Source organism: Staurois parvus, unplaced genomic scaffold (genome assembly GCF_062004578.1).
Source record: "Staurois parvus isolate SC_StPar_1 unplaced genomic scaffold, SC_StPar_1.0 ptg002479l, whole genome shotgun sequence".
Taxonomy (NCBI): domain Eukaryota; kingdom Metazoa; phylum Chordata; class Amphibia; order Anura; family Ranidae; genus Staurois; species Staurois parvus.
The window spans coordinates 41,067-57,374 of NW_028320275.1; the positions used below are offsets into that span (position 1 = coordinate 41,067).

General features: G+C 47.6%; 1 protein-coding gene across 2 annotated transcripts; it reads right to left on the reverse strand.

Moving 5' to 3' along the window:
• Window positions 1–1,886: 1,886 nt before the first annotated feature.
• Window positions 1,887–15,282, reverse strand: LOC149430742 (uncharacterized). Of its 2 annotated transcripts, none has more exons than XM_089666032.1 (5): window positions 14,896–15,282; window positions 9,875–12,070; window positions 6,386–6,532; window positions 5,188–5,304; window positions 1,887–2,203 (listed from the first exon to the last, which is right to left on the reverse strand). In XM_089666032.1, exons 1-5 carry the CDS (start codon window positions 14,972–14,974, stop codon window positions 2,175–2,177), a joined length of 2,568 nt encoding a protein of 855 aa, XP_089522158.1. In that variant the 5' UTR covers window positions 14,975–15,282; the 3' UTR covers window positions 1,887–2,174. The 2 variants fall into 2 exon arrangements, with proteins under 2 accessions (XP_089522158.1, XP_089522157.1); XM_089666031.1 differs by having other exon boundaries at window positions 9,875–12,073; window positions 14,896–15,281.
• Window positions 15,283–16,308: the final 1,026 nt, after the last annotated feature.

Below are 16,308 nucleotides of genomic sequence, written 5' to 3' on the forward strand. Positions count from 1 at the left end.
GACACCTGTCCACAGGAGCCATCAAACCATCAGATTCCAAACTCTCCACCATGGCAAAGACCAAAGAGCTGTCCAAGGATGTCAGGAACAAGATGGTAGACCTACACAAGGCTGGACTGGGCTACCAAACTATGGCCAAGCAGCTTGGTGAGAAGGTGACAACAGTTGGTGCAATCATTCACAAATGGAAGAAACACAAAACAAGTGTCAGTCTCCCTAGGTCTGGTGCACCATTCAAGATCTCACCTGGTGGAGTGTCAATGATCATGAGAACAGTGAGGAATCATCCCAGAACTACACGTGAGGATCTTGTCAATGATCTCCAGGCAGCTGGGACCACAGTCACCAAGAAAACAATTGGTAACACACTACGCCGACAAGGACTGAAATCCTGCAGTGCCCGCACGGTCCCTCTGCTCAAGAAAGCCCATGTCCAGGCCCGTCTGAGGTCTGCCACTGAACATCTGAATGATGCCGAGGAGGACTGGTGGGAAGTGTTGTGGTCAGATGAGACCAAAATCCAGCTCTTTGGCATCAACTCGCCGTGTTTGGAGGAGGAGGAATGCTGCCTATGACCCCAAGAACACCATCCCAACTGTGAAACATGGTGGTGGAAACATTCTGCTTTGGGGGTGTTTTTCTGCTAAGGGGACAAGACAACTGCACCGCATCAAAGGGATGATGGACGGGGCAATGTACCATCAAATCTTGGGTGAGAACCTTCTTCCCTCAGCCAGGGTATTGAAAATGGGTGGTGGATGGGTGTTCCAGCATGACAATGACCCAAAACACACGGCCAAGGCAACAAAGGAGCGGCTCAAGAAGAAGCACATTAAGGTCCTGGAGTGGCCTAGCCAGTCTCCACACCTTCATCCGATTGAAAATCTGTGGAGGAGCTGAAAGTTCGAGTTGCCAAACGTCAGCCACCAAACCTTAATGACTTGGAGAGGATCTGCCAAGAGGAGTGGGCCAAAATCCCTCCTGAGATGTGTGCGAACCTGGGGGCCAACTCCAGGAAACGTCTGACCTCTGTGATGGCCAACAAGGGATTTGCCACCAAGTACTAAGTCATGTTTTGTGAAGGGGACCAAATCCTTCTTTCCCTCATGAACATGCAGATCCGTCATCATTTGTTAGACGCATTTCTGCTGAATTTGTTGTTGTATTCTGTCTCTCAGTGTTACACCGAACATTCCATTGTTAGACCGATCATTTCTGTGTGAGGGGCGAACATTCCATTGTTAGACCGATCGTTTCTGTGTGAGGGGCGAACATTCCATTGTTAGACCGATCGTTTCTGTGTGAGGGGCGAACATTCCATTGTTAGACCGATCGTTTCTGTGTAAGGGGCGAACATTCCATTGTTAGACCGATCGTTTCTGTGTGAGGGGCGATCATTCCATTGTTAGACCGATCGTTTCTGTGTGAGGGGCGAACATTCACCATCAGCTGGGGAGCAAATACGCATTTCCTTCACTGTATGACTCAGACTTTTATGGTGCCATCTTACATCCCAAGTAGGCGTAAACCCCAACTGGAGAACTGCGGGGGTGGGGAATGTGGGGTTTTTCAAATAATATTTCCCATTTCACTCCATCTCTGTGTTTCTGATCTCCTCCAGCCTCTTTTTAGCTTCTTCTTACCAACATGCACATGCTCCATTATCAGCTACACACCATTGCTGTGGACCAGCTACCTGAAGGGTGGCAATAGTGGACTGTGATGCCTTTAAAACTGCTTGAAGTCTCCATCAGTGATGCATGTGGCAGGGTGACAACACAGGAACATACCTGGGAGACAGGGACAGAGTGTTGTCACCCCATAACAGGAAGTGCCTGATCAAGGTAAGTATTCACTCTTTAGTTCCCCTTGAAATTAAACGAACATTTTTGAGAACAAAACTTTTTATTAAATAACTGAGCATCAAACAGCAGTCAGCAAAACTAATATTACGGAGGAAACACTGAAAAAGGCACATGAGGAACAACCAATGAAAAAATCAGGAAAGTCTCTGGAGCGCCAGTCAGGAATGGAGCTCAACAACTGTCACCACTGCTGGGGCATCAATGGGACCTGCAGGAGATCACACCACCCAGGTCAAGCCTTGCTGTGGTTCTTTGGCTTGCTGATGACAATACGGAGTGTTTGAAACTTTACCCATTGGATGAGAAGTCTCAGTGGTATCTTCTCCAGCGATCCTGTCCTGAAAGAGAAGGAAGAATGTTAGCGAAGATAAAATTTGACCATTATACTCACTATATGACCGACTGTATGTGAACCCCCTTCCAATGATGGAGTTCAGCTATCCCCAGTGAAGGGTCCTGGTTATACGCCAAGGCATTGTAGACAATTGTGCTCTTCCAACCTTGTGGTAATAGTTTGGTGAAGACCCTTTTCTGTTCCAGCATGACTGTCCTCTGTGTACAAAGCCAGCTCCATGAAGACATGGGTTGACCAGTTTGATGTGGAGGAACTCCAGAGCCATTCTGAACAACTTTGGGATGAACTGGAACATCAGTTGTGACACAGGTCTTCTCATCCAACATCAATACCTGGCTTCAGTCCCACTGAACATCTTTGGAATGCAGATGTTGAACCAGATCCTCTCATCCAACTTCCGTTTTGGACTTTCAGGCTTACACTCCATCATAAAAAGACATGATAGACAATTGTGCCCTTCCAACCTTGTGGTAACAGATTGGTGAAGACCCTTTTCTCTTCCAGCATGACTGTCTCCTGTGTACAAAGCCAGCTCCATAAAGACATGGTTTGACCAAGTTGGTGTGGAGGAACTCAAGTGTTCTGCATAAAGCCCTGACCTCAACCCTACTGAACACCTTTGGGATGAATTGGAACATTGATGGTGAACCAGGTCTTCTCATCCAACATCAGTATCAGACCTTAAACACGTTCTTTTGGCTGATTGGGCACATGTTCCCAGAGACACTTCAAAACTTTGTAGGAAGTCTTCCCAGGAGAGTGAAGCCAGCTCCATATAGACATAGTTTGTTGTGAAGGAACTAGAGTGTCAAAGCCCTGACCTCAACCCTACTGAAAGCAAGTTCCATAAAGACATGGTTAGACCAGGTTGGTGTGGAGGAACTCGAGTGTTCTGCACAAAGCCCTGACCTCAACCCTACTGAAAGCTAGTTCCATAAAGACATGGTTAGACCAGGTTGGTGTGGAGGAACTCGAGTGTTCTGCACAAAGCCCTGACCTCAACCCTACTGAAAGCAAGTTCCATAAAGACATGGTTAGACCAGGTTGGTGTGGAGGAACTCGAGTGTTCTGCACAAAGCCCTGACCTCAACCCTACTGAAAGCAAGTTCCATAAAGACATGGTTAGACCAGGTTGGTGTGGAGGAACTCGAGTGTTCTGCACAAAGCCCTGACCTCAACCCTACTGAAAGCTAGTTCCATAAAGACATGGTTTGACCAGTTTGGTATGGAGGAATTAGTGTGTCCTGCTGACCTCTACCCTCTGAACACCTTTGAAATGAATTGAAACACCGAGGGTGAGCCATGTCTTTTTTTTGGTGCCCAACATGAGGCCAGATTTGTGAACATTAATAACTGACCTCACAAATGGCCATGAATTCCCACAGACGCCCTCCAAGATCTTGGGAGGGGGCTGTTACAAACCACAAAAGGGGCCAACTCCATATTAATAGCCATGGAATGGGGTTGGGAAACTCCATATTAATGGTCATAGTCCTGGAATGGAATGTCCCAACAAAATCATGTAGATGGTGATGGTCAGGTGTTCACAAAGTTTCGGCCGTCCATGTGACAGATATTTTACCAGCAGCATTCTTCCACCTTTCCCGTCGTATCGGTGGTGCAGTTTTGGCTCTGGTTGGGTGACATCTCTACTTTACTATGGAGAGGTTCTGAGTAAGAGGGACAGACTGTCCAGCAGAATTCCATTACAGCACTAAGATCCTTCATTTTGAATCCCAACCAGTACACTACCTGCATGGAGTTTGCATGTTCTACTTGGGTTTCCACTTGCACTCAAAATTCATGCTGGCAGGTTAACTGGCCCCGGTATGTGTATGTATGTGAGGTAGGGACCTTAGATCAGGGGTCTCCAAACTATCTAAACAAAGAGCCAATTTACTGTCTTTCAAACTTTTGTAGGGCCGAACTGTGGCCAGTGGGAGAAGAAAACATCCTGGCATCAGTGGGAGTAAACTGTGCCCCATCGTTGGTATTAGAGGGAGTGATAGTGCTCCATCATTGGTGTCAGTGGGAGGAATAGTTCACCATCATTGGTGTCAGTGGGAGGAATAGTGCCCCATCATTGGTGTCAGTGGGAGGAATAGTGTCCCATCATTGGTGTCAGTAGGAGGAATAGTGCCCCATCATTGGTGTCAGTGGGAGGAATAGTGCCCCATCGTTGGTGTCAGTGGGAGGAATAGTGCCCCATCATTGGTGTCAGTGGGAGGAATAGTGCTCCATCATAGGTGCCAGTGGGAGGAACAGCGCCCCATCACTGGTGTCAGTGGGAGGAACAGCGCCCCATCACTGGTGTCAGTGGGAGGAACAGCGCCCCATCACTGGTGTCAGTGGGAGGAACAGCGCCCCATCATTGGTGTCAGTGGGAGGAATAGTGCCCCATCATTGGTATCAGTGGGAGGAATAGTGCCCCATCACTGGTGTCAGTGGGAGGAACAGCGCCCCATCACTGGTGTCAGTGGGAGGAACAGCGCCCCCTCATTGGTGTCAGTGGGAGGAATAGTGCCCCATCATTGGTGTCAGTGGGAGGAATAGTGCCCCATCATTGGTGTCAGTGGGAGGAATAGTGCCCCATCATTGGTATCAGTGGGAGGAATAGTGCCCCATCACTGGTGTCAGTGGGAGGAACAGCGCCCCATCACTGGTGTCAGTGGGAGGAACAGCGCCCCCTCATTGGTGTCAGTGGGAGGAACAGCACCCCATCATTGGTGTCAGTGGGAGGAATAGCGCCCCATCATTGGTGTCAGTGGGAGGAATAGCGCCCCATCATTGGTGTCAGTGGGAGGAATAGCGCCCCACCTATTCTACACCTGTGCAAGACTGAAGGGGAGGCTGGAGGGAGGAGTCCTAGTTTGTGATTGGCTGATTCATCATCGAACATCCAACCCCTGGATGTGGATAGCTCTGCTGCCTCCAGAATATATTTCTCTTAGTAAAGGGCGTTCTTACGTATCCGTTGGTAGTTCCAGGAGTAGCTCAGGACGCAATATCCGGTGAGGAGCATCGCCAGACCTCCTATCCCTCCTTTCCTCACATTGATGTATTTGTTGTAGTATCGAGTCCACGCTGCAAGAGACGCAAACATCCCGCATTACTCCTCGCATTACTCCCCCCATTATTCCCCGCATTACTCCCCACATTATTCCCCGCATTATTCCTGCATTATTCCCCCATTATTCCTGCATTATTCCCCCCATTACTCCTCGCATTATTCCCCGCATTAAAACTGCATTATTCCCCCCATTATTCCCCCCATTATTCCCCGCATTATTCCCCCCATTATTCCCCCCATTATTCCCCCCATTATTCCTGCATTATTGCCCGCATCAGCTTTATTGGTGTAAAACCTTTATCCCGAAAGGAATACAAATTGTTACTGTAACGGATTATAAAGTGTGGGATGGAATTTGGCTTCAGTTTGTTAGTGTATCTAAATCTGCTAGAGTCCAGGGCTGTCAAACTGGCGGCCCTCCAAGTGTTGCAGAACTACAAGTCCCATCATGCCTCTGCCTTTGGGAGCCATGCTTGTAACTGTCAGCCTTGCAATGCCTCATGGGACTTGTAGTTCTGAAGCAGGGATGTCAAACTGGCGTCCCTCCAGCTGTGGTGAAACTACAAGTCCCATCATTTCTCTGCCTTTTGGAGCCATGCTTGTAACTGTCAGCCTTGCAATGCCTCATGGGACTTGTAGTTCTGAAGCAGGGATGTCAAACTGGCGTCCCTCCAGCTGTGGTGAAACTACAAGTCCCATCATTTCTCTGCCTTTTGGAGCCATGCTTGTAACTGTCAATCTTGCAATGCCTCATGGGACTTGTAGTTTGGCCACAGCTGGAGGGCCACTAGTTTGACACCCGTGTGCTACACCATCTAACACTGCCCCCTATGCTCCTTCCTCCAGAGTGGGGGGGTGCTCTAATACAGGAGGTGTGTTACTTGCCAGATCACCAGGTGAAAACCGAGGGAAGAAAAAAAGCCTAAAAAAAAAAAGAAAACTAATGCAGCCTTCACACCTAATGATGGGTAAGCTGCGACATCGGACATTTTTGGTTTTGGGTTGAATCCCGATTTAAATGAAACAAAAATCTACTTTCTGCGTCTTGTTGTCAGGCAGATCTCCTGAATTTGGGGGTGTCGCGGGTTTTCTCACCTCTCAGCCCCAGTTCAGGAACAGCCTTCATGGAGAGTCTTTGGAGCGCCAGCCAGGAAGGCAGCTCGCCGATCCGAACGTCCATCAGTCGCCGCGACGTCAGCGGGACCTCCGGGGCGGGCAGACGCTGTGCGGGAATGCTGTACTCTGAAGAAAGAGAGTTCTTATCAGTCAGGTTCACACTTCTGCGGATTTCACGCACTTTGCTGCATCCAACATGGCGGCCTATAGATCGAGTTCACATCTCTGCGTTTTTTGGAAAGGGGCGGGGACTTTTTTTTTCCCCCACAACAGATTGCGTTTTGCATGTATTAGACGCACCAAAAACGCAGGTGTTATGTTTCTGCAACGTTTGCGTTTTTTTTGCAAATAGAAAAGTATGTCAGTCCTGGTGCGGCTTTGATGCCACTTTACACTCTCTGGTACTCAAGTAGCGTCAACGTAGTGAGAGAACCTTTGTGGGAGCAAAGCTGCATGTGGGGGTTACGGGCCAAAGGTTGGGGCTAGCAGTAATTGGGAGGGTTGAAACCTAAACTCCAACTCCAACCTCAATTCCAACCCCAACTCTAACCCCGACCCCAACTCTAACTCCAACCCCAACTCTTACCCCAACCCCAACTCTAACCCCAACTCTAACCCCAACTCCAACCCCAACTCTAACCCCAACCCTAACCCCAACCCCAACCCCAACTCTAACCCCAACTCCAACCCCAACTCTAACCCCAACTCCAACCCCAACTCTAACCCCAACTCTAACCCCAACCCCAACTCTAACCCCAACTCTAACCCCAACCCCAACTCTAACCCCAACTCCAACCCCCAACCCCAACTCCAACCCCAACTCTAACCCCAACCCCAACTCTAACCCCAACTCCAACCCCAACTCTAACCCCAACTCCAACCCCAACTCTAACCCCAACTCCAACCCCCAACCCCAACTCCAACCCCCAACCCCAACTCTAACCCCAACTCTAACCCCAACCCCAACTCTAACCCCAACTCCAACCCCCAACTCTAACCCCAACTCCAACCCCAACCCCAACTCTAACCCCAACTCTAACCCAACCCTAACTTCAACCACAACCCCAACTCTAACCCCAACTCTAACCCAACCCTAACTTCAACCACAACCCCAACTCTAACCCCAACTCTAACCCCAACCCCAACTCCAACCCCCAACCCCAACTCTAACCCCAACTCTAACCCCAACCCCAACTCTAACCCCAACTCCAACCCCCAACCCCCAACCCCAACTCTAACCCCAACTCCAACCCCAACCCCAACTCTAACCCCAACTCTAACCCAACCCTAACTTCAACCACAACCCCAACTCTAACCCCAACTCTAACCCAACCCTAACTTCAACCACAACCCCAACTCTAACATTTAATCCTAACCCTTAGCAACCCTAACATGCGACTTTGGTCACATAAAAGTTCCCGCACTTCTTTGATGCGACTTTAGTGGCAGAGAAGGTAAAGTCACATCAAAGTCGCACTACATGAACAGAACTGTCATACTTTTCTATTAGCGGAAAGAAAAAAAAACGCAACAAAATTGGATGATCAAAAACACAAAACACGCTGGAAAAAAACGCAATCGACCGTACCTGCATGTTTTATAAAGTCAAAACTCATCAACTACTGAGAAGAGATTGGTGTGAACTTACCCCTCTAACCTGACCCATCGCCCCCCCCCCCCAATTATTCTCTGCTTAGGTTACTGCCCCACATAATAAAAGGGCTCATTTAGGGCCTGAGCACACCTCTTAAGGTGTGGGAAATGTGCAGAGCACGGGAGCGAGCTGCCCTCTTTAGATGCACACGGGTGCCGTTATTTATTTGAACCCAAACTCATGCACGTTTGCAGCCACCAAAACTCGTGGTACCACACTGCCATGTGGTTGGGTGCAGAGCGATTTTAAAAATTGCCATACTTTTTGAGCATTCCCGTGTGTTTGGAAGCCCTTTAAAATGAATGGGTTGTCGAAAATGCAGCAGTGCACTGTGGTGTGAACTGGCCCTTACACTAGTTTCACCCTCTGAAGAGTGATCCACTAGGTGCCTCTTCAGAGGGCAGTTGACAGGCGGTGAGGTGGTGATATGTCTCCTTACCTCCCTTTTTTAATTCCTAAAATCCTGTATCACTGCCCGCCGATAGGCAATGCCGGCAAAGCATGGCCATAGCATGTGTACACCCCCATGCCCTTGCAGCTTAAGGGGGAGCTGTTGGGAGGGGGTGATAAATATGTTCCATCGCACATTTTTACTGCCCTCCAGCCACAAGAGACCTAAGCCCTTCTATGTCAAGACAGGACTTTGCACATCTTTTGCGCACCTCCAAAGGCCTGCTCTGTAGCTTGCTCATCACTCCTTTTGTGCTCACCTAGAGAACTTCTCTAGAGCCTCTCCCATCTTCTGGAACTTCCTACTTCAATCTGTACAGAGCCTCTCCCATCCTCTGGAACCTCCTACTCGAGCCTTCCTACCCCAATCTGTCCAGCACTTCTCCCACCCTCTGGAACTTCTTACCCCATTCTGTCCAGAGCCTCTCCCATTCTCTGGAACTTCCTACTCCAATCCATCCAGAGCTCCTCCCATCCTTTGGAACTCCCTATCCCAGTGTGTCCAGCGCTTCTGCCATCTTCTGGAACTTCCTACCCCAGTCTGTCCAGAGCCTCCTACATTATTTGGAACTTACTATCCAAATCTGTCCAGTGCTTCTCCTATCCTCTGGAACTCCCTATCGCAATATGTCCAGAGCAACTCCCATCCTCTGGAACTTCCTACCTCACTCTGTCCAGCATTTCTCCCATTCTCTGGAACTTCCTAATCCAATCTGTCAAGGGCCTCTCCCATCCTCTGGAACTCCCTATCCCAGTCTGTCCAGCACATCTCCCACCCTCTGGAACTTCCTACCCAAATCTGTCCAGTGCTTTTCCCATCCATTGGAACCTCCTAATCCAATCTGGCCAGAGCCTCTCCCATTCTCTGGAAATTCCTACCCCAATCTGACCAGAGCCTCTCCCATCCTCTGGAACCCCTTACCCCAATCTATCCAGAGCCTCTCCAATTCTCTGGAAATTCCTATCCCAATCTGTCCAGTGCTTCTTCCATCCTCTGGAACTTCCTACCCCAATATTTGCAAAGCTTCTCCCATCCTCTTGAACTTCCTACCCCAATCTGCCCAGAGCCTGTTCCATTATCTGGAACTTCCTACCCCAATCTGTCCAGCTATCTCCTACAGGTGATCCCTGAAAACTCACCTCTTCAGAGAAGCCGATCCCACCTCCACCTAACAACTAAATGTTTACTTTGTCCATCAGCTCAGTTATCGCCCTTGGTACCGCTCGCTGCCCTTTTTTAGATTGCAAGCTGCCACTGGCAGGGCCCTCCCAGCCCTCCTGTCTTGGTTGTATCATAATTGTACCGTCTCTTTATATTGTAAAGTGCTGTGCAAGCTGTTGACATGATATAAATAAATAAATACCTGGGTCCAAAGGTCCCGGAGCTACGGACTTGCCCATTCTCCCATTTGAACTCTTTAGATTTATTTTCTCGGGAACAATCTTCAGTTGGATATAATTGGAGTGCAGTTCTGGAATCCACTGCAGTCCCAAAGAGCAATTTCTCGATAGCACCTCTCTGACCGGCAGGGAAGTCCTGGTCTTGTTTGCAAGGGTCAGGTGTAGTTGGCTCTCTAAAGACTTCTCTGTGCTTTTCAATGTGTCAGATTCATGATTCTGCAGTTGTTGAGACATATCTGGTAACTGTACATGGTCATTGTGCCTTGGGAGCTCGTTGTGAGGTCTGTGAGAGGAGGAAACCATGGGGGGCAGCAGAGATGAAGAGCTTGGCTCAGGAGGCAACTCCAAATGCCAGTATTCAGGTTTTTGGAAATGTTTCCCATTGGAAGAACCTTCAAAGCCATTTCCATAGCTACAGTGGTCTTCTCGTTGCACTCTGTCTTCCATGACTTTGGAAACTCCTTCATATAAAGGTGACTCGATGCCAAAGCTTCTCGTTTTCTCTATGACACCTCTAAAATCTCCCTTGTGGTTTGGCCAAGTCAAGATGGCGTCATCTCCTTCATTTTTTAAGTTTTGTTCTTTGGCTTCCACCAATAAAGCTTTCTTGTTAAATTCTTCATATATGGGTGACTTTACACCAGCACTTCCTATTTTCTCTATGGCAACTCTAAACTCTCCCTTGTGTTTTGGCCAAGTCAAGTTGTCCTCTGAGGCCTTCAAGAATTCAGAGCCTCCTGGCAAGCCTTGAAGAGCTGATGTTTGAGACTGTGTGACTGCTACATAAAGCGGGTCCTTTTGCACCAATGAAGTAGCCACCTCCGGGTTCCGCAAATTTTTCTTTAAGTTTTGCTCTTTGGCTTCCACCAATAAAGCTTTCTTGGAAACTTCTTCATAAAAAGGTGACTTGACACCAGCGCTTACCGTTTTCTGTAGGGCACCTCTAAAACCATTTCCAAAGCTACAATGATCTTCTCCTTGCATTCTGTCCTCCTTGACTTTGGAAACTTCTTCGTATGAAGGTGACTTGATGGCAGTGCTCTCTCTTTTCTCTATGGGACCTCTAAATTCGCCTCTGTGGTTTGGCCAAGTCAAGTTGTCCTCTGAGGCCCTGAAGAATTCAGAGCCTCCTGGCAAGGCTTGAAGAGTTGAGGATGTGACTGCTACATGAAGTGGGTCTGTTGGCACCAATGAAGTAGACACCTCTGGGCTCCGCAAAATGGTCAGAGTGGTGGGACCCTTTTTGGGATAATAATCAGATCTGTTCTCTTCTTTATCAATTAAATGATCATTGCCATGAGTGTGATCTACATTATTGTTTTGTATGTCTTTCTTTACGTGTTCCATTTCATTTTCCTCACGCATGAACTGCTGGGTCCTACAAGATGAAGATTCTAGACGTTTCTGTTTCTTTTTATTGAGCTGTGTCTTCTTATTCAATTCTATGTTGTCATCTCCTTCATTTTTCAAGTATTGCTCTTTGGCTTCCACCAGTAACGCTTTCTTAGAAACTTCTTCATATATCGGTGACTTAACACCAGGGCTTCCCGTTTTCTCTATGATACCTCTAACATCTCCCTTGTGGTTTGGCCAAGTCAAGTTGTCCTCTGAGGCCTTCAAGAATGTGGAGCCTCCTGGCAAGGCTTGAAGAGCTGAGGTTGTGACTGCTACGTGAAGTGGGTCTGTTGGCACCAAAGAAGTAGCCACCTCTGGGCTCCACAAAGTGGTCACAGTGCTCTGACCCTTTATGGGACAATCAGGTCTGTTCTCTTCTTTGTCACTTGGTTGTCTACTGCCAGTTGCTCGATCCAAGTGACTATTTTGTACATCTTTCTTTAAATGCTCCTTTTCTTTTTCTTCAAGCATGATTTTTTGGGTCCTACAAGACAAAGGTTCTAGACGTTTCTGCTTCTTTTTATTGAGTTGTATCTTTTTGGTCATTTCCATGTTGTCTTCTCCTTCATTTTTGAAGTTTTGCCTGCTGGCTTCCACCAGTAAAGCTTTCTTCATTCCTGTTTTTGGAATTTTCTTTACCTGATCGGTGGCATTTGAGTTGTTTTTGGCACCGGCCATCTTACAGTGTGGTAAATGGGACTTCAGCCTTTTGAAGGCCTTCCCGCAGAATGGACAGGTTTCCATGGCAGGTGGTGGATCGCTTACTGCTAAAAAAGGGCAAAACATACATTTCAACCACGGTGATCCACATAGACTCTACAACAGCAGAGCACCCAATCAAATATCCAGTACAGCGCATCTCCCCCAATCAACATTGACTATTTTTAATTCTCATGCTCCTAGTATAAGTAAGTAGATCGGAAGTTATATTATATTTACTTGTTTTAATTTTGGTTTTTTTCGTTTTCCATTTCTTCAGCTACTGCCTGGTTTCTGGCCTAGGCCAAAATGATGTCATACATCCCAGAAGTCTTCATGGAAGAAGGGTATTTCTCAGCAAATCACCCCCTCCTGCCTGAGCTAAGGGCAGATGGATTCCAAGAAGTAAATGCTACTTGAATCATCTGCTGTTACTCAAGATGGCCTTGGCTAAAAAAATGTTGGGGGGGATGGGTTGAAAGTGATTTCTCAGATGTTCCTCTTGAACATCACTGCTGATTATAATGAACCCCCCCCCCCCCGCTCTGGATTTTTTTTAAATTTCACAATTAGGAGAACGTAACATGAAGGAGAAGACCCCAAAGCACGCAGGACCCCAGGCGGGATCACCAGGCTTCACCAATACTTAAAAAAAATCTATTTGGGTCAGACTGGCAGGATGGCTGCCTGAAGGGCAACCCTAGGATAGAAAAGAGAACTAACCCCACCCACTGACTCAGGAGCGGAATGACAACTCATGGGGCCCGGGGCAATAGGGGATCATGGGGCCCCGGTGTCCTTGCCCAAACTCAAAGTAGCCTATGAAAAAGGTACCAGGGGCATCTCATGGGGCCCCCTACTGACCCCGGGCCCTTGGGCAGTGCCCGAGTCTCCAAATGGTCAGTCCGCCCCTGCACTGACTAACCCCACCCATCGCGGAATTAGAAATAATAGAGGTTGTTATGATGATAATAAATGTAATAATGAGAATCTAAAACCACAAAAATAATGGTGATAATAATATTAAAGTAGAGCTAGAGGCAAAACGGTTTCATTTTGGAAAGAGTAATGGAGGGTTATAACCCCTGGTGTATTTTTTTTCACCATCCGTGTCCCCATTGTGGAGATTTCCCTTCACTTCCTGTCCCATAGCCAAAAAGGAAGTGAGAGGAAATCCCTGCAAATTAAGGGGTTTCCTTGTCGTCGTCCCCCCCCCAGGTCACCAGAACTAATGTCCCCATTGGAAGAATTCCCCTCTATCACTTTTCTGGGGACAACCCAAAATCTGGGATTTTCTTTCACTTTCAATGACAATGGTAAACAGGACAAATAGAGAGGGAGTCTCCCTAATGGGGGCACAGACAGCAAAAAACAAAAAAAACCCAATAAGGGGGTCTAATCCTTACCCCTCTATACAAAAAAAAATTTTCCCTTTAGTTATACTTTAATGATCATAATATCAATAACCAAAAAAAAGTTAAAAAATAAAATAAAAAAATATCTATATAAATATATATTGTAATGTTTATGTAAAGGCACAATATTATTATGATAAAACTAATTAGAAAGTATACAACATAAAATAATTGTAGTAATAATCATTATATTAATAATGATATAATATAGTAGCCAGGAAATGTCACGGATGGACTTATTGCCCAGGTGGCCACCTATCACGGGACCACGCTTGGAGTCACTGAGCTCCTGAGAGCGACCCATTCTTTCACCAATGTTTGTAGAAGCCGTCTGCATGCCTAGGGGCCTGATTGTATACACCTGTGTCCATGGAGGGGATTGGAACACCTGAATCACATGATTGGGAGGGGATTGGAACACCTGAATCACATGATATGGAGGGGATTGGAACACCTGAATCACATGATATGGAGGGGATTGGAACACCTGAGTCACATGATATGGAGGGGATTGGAACACCTGAATTACATGATTGGGAGGGGATTGGAACACCTGAATCACATGATTGGAGGGGATTGGAACACCTGAAATCACATGATTGGGAGGGGATTGGAACACCTGAATCACATGATATGGAGGGGATTGGAACACCTGAATCACATGATATGGAGGGGATTGGAACACCTGAATCACATGATATGGAGGGGATTGGAACACCTGAATCACATAATTGGGAGGGGATTGGAACACCTGAATCACATGATATGGAGGGGATTGGAACACCTGAATCACATGATATGGAGGGATTGGAACACCTGAATCACATGATATGGAGGGATTGGAACACCTGAATCACATGATATGGAGGGGATTGGAACACCTGAATCACATGATATGGAGGGGATTGGAACACCTGAATCACATAATTGGGAGGGGATTGGAACACCTGAATCACATGATATGGAGAGGATTGGAACACCTGAATCACATGATTGGGAGGGCGGGGCCAATACTTTTGGCAATATAGTGTATGTACAATGGTAATAATAATAAAAAGTATCTAATGTAAAATAATGATAACGGCAACAATAAAATAATTAAAAAAAAGTAAAAATAAATAAATAATTGGGGAAAAGGAAAATAAATTATATATAAAATTCTAGAATAAAAATATAGATTGTAATATATATGTAAAATTATGTATATATATATACAAATAATATTTAAATCTAGGAAACAGTAAATAATAATAATGGTGACACTATAATAACACATAATGTAAGGAAATGATAAATGTACAATATTTGGCGTTGATGACCTCACTGCGGCTAGATAACAACATTCCCATCTTCTCATTTCCTCCTAATTACTCTTTTTGGGAGTTTTTCTTCTTCTGCGAAGTATAAATAAAGTTAATATAAATCCCAGCGCCGTGACTCCGCCCCCAAGCTATGGCTGCCCCCACGTGACTCACTCTCGGCCTCCCCCGCGGACTTTCTCGCTGCTTCTGACGAAGAGCGATCCACATGCCGCCCGAGGACACGCTTCTGCATGACGTCACCGGGCCCTTTACACGGACACGCCTCCGGCGCGCTGGGATTGGCAGGGGTCGGTCCTGTGAGGCGGTGGGAAGATGTCCGCCATCTTGGTAGGGGCACAGATGGGTCCCCGCAATTCAATTCAGTTATTTTTAATACAAGAACATGGACAGGTCGGGCGATGTACTGTTCGGGGTCTTTGCTGATAAAATTAGTTGACTTATGACGGCCAATAGAAAGAGACGTGACTGTGAGGTTTTTATAGACAGGAAGAAATAGTATTTCGCCCTCCCGGTTGGTGTTCGGTCATCACAGTGATCTTCGCGTTTGACTTTTGAACTCTAAATCGCTTCCGTGAAGATCGTTATCTAACCAACAAAATGGCGTCCATGGAGTGCTTGACGAACTAGTAAGATGGCGGCTCCTAGTGTCGGCGGCGGTTGTGAAGCGGTGCGAAGTTGTCCGCCATGTTGGTAGAGGCACAAGCGAGTCTATCAGATCTGCTATAGTACTTTATAATGTAAGAACATGAAGCGTTCGGCCCATTGATTGGCCGCCCTCAGTTGAGGTCATTTGACGTGTGAAAATAGAATGCCCCCCCCCCCCGAGACAGAGTGACGTTAATAACGAGAAGAAATAGAACCTCACCACCGTGACCGGCGGTCACCGCCTTCACAGAGAGCTGACATTGCGTTTGACTTCTGAAATCCGTGTCCTTTCCGGGGATTATTATCTAACCAACAGAATGGCGGCCGCTCATCGCCTAACTGGCTAGCAAGATGGCGGCGCCCTGTCCCGGCGACGTTTCCCAAGGCGGAGCTCCTATTGGCTCCCGGCCCCCTCAGGTGGTGAGAACGCATAGCGCTGCAGCGTCACCCGGGCCTGTATCCGGCCGGAGCCTCGGTCTGGGAGGTGATGGGGCCCAGCGGGGCTGGAGGGTCTGTGGGATGAGGAGCTGGGCGAGGAGAGGCCGAGGCCGCAGCCTCAGAGAGACTCAGGAGGTGAGTGAGGTAGGTGGTGGGCGGAGACACAAGGCAGGTAGGTACCGGGGGGGGGGGGGAACCTCCCTCCTGGAGGAGTGCAGAGTCTGACCAGCCGGGTATATAGGGAGGATGTGTGCCTGAGACTGAGGAACTACAAGGCCCAGCAGGAGTGCAGTGAGCCTGATACCCCCGGGGGTGTGGGGGAGGGGAAATCTGTCCTTGAGGAACTACAAGGCCCAGCAGGAGTGCAGTGAGCCTGATCACCCCCAGGGATGTGGGGGAGGGGAAATCTGTCCCCGAGGAACTACAAGGCCCAGCAGGAGTGCAGTGAGCCTGATCACCCCCAGGGGTGTGGGGGAGGGGAAA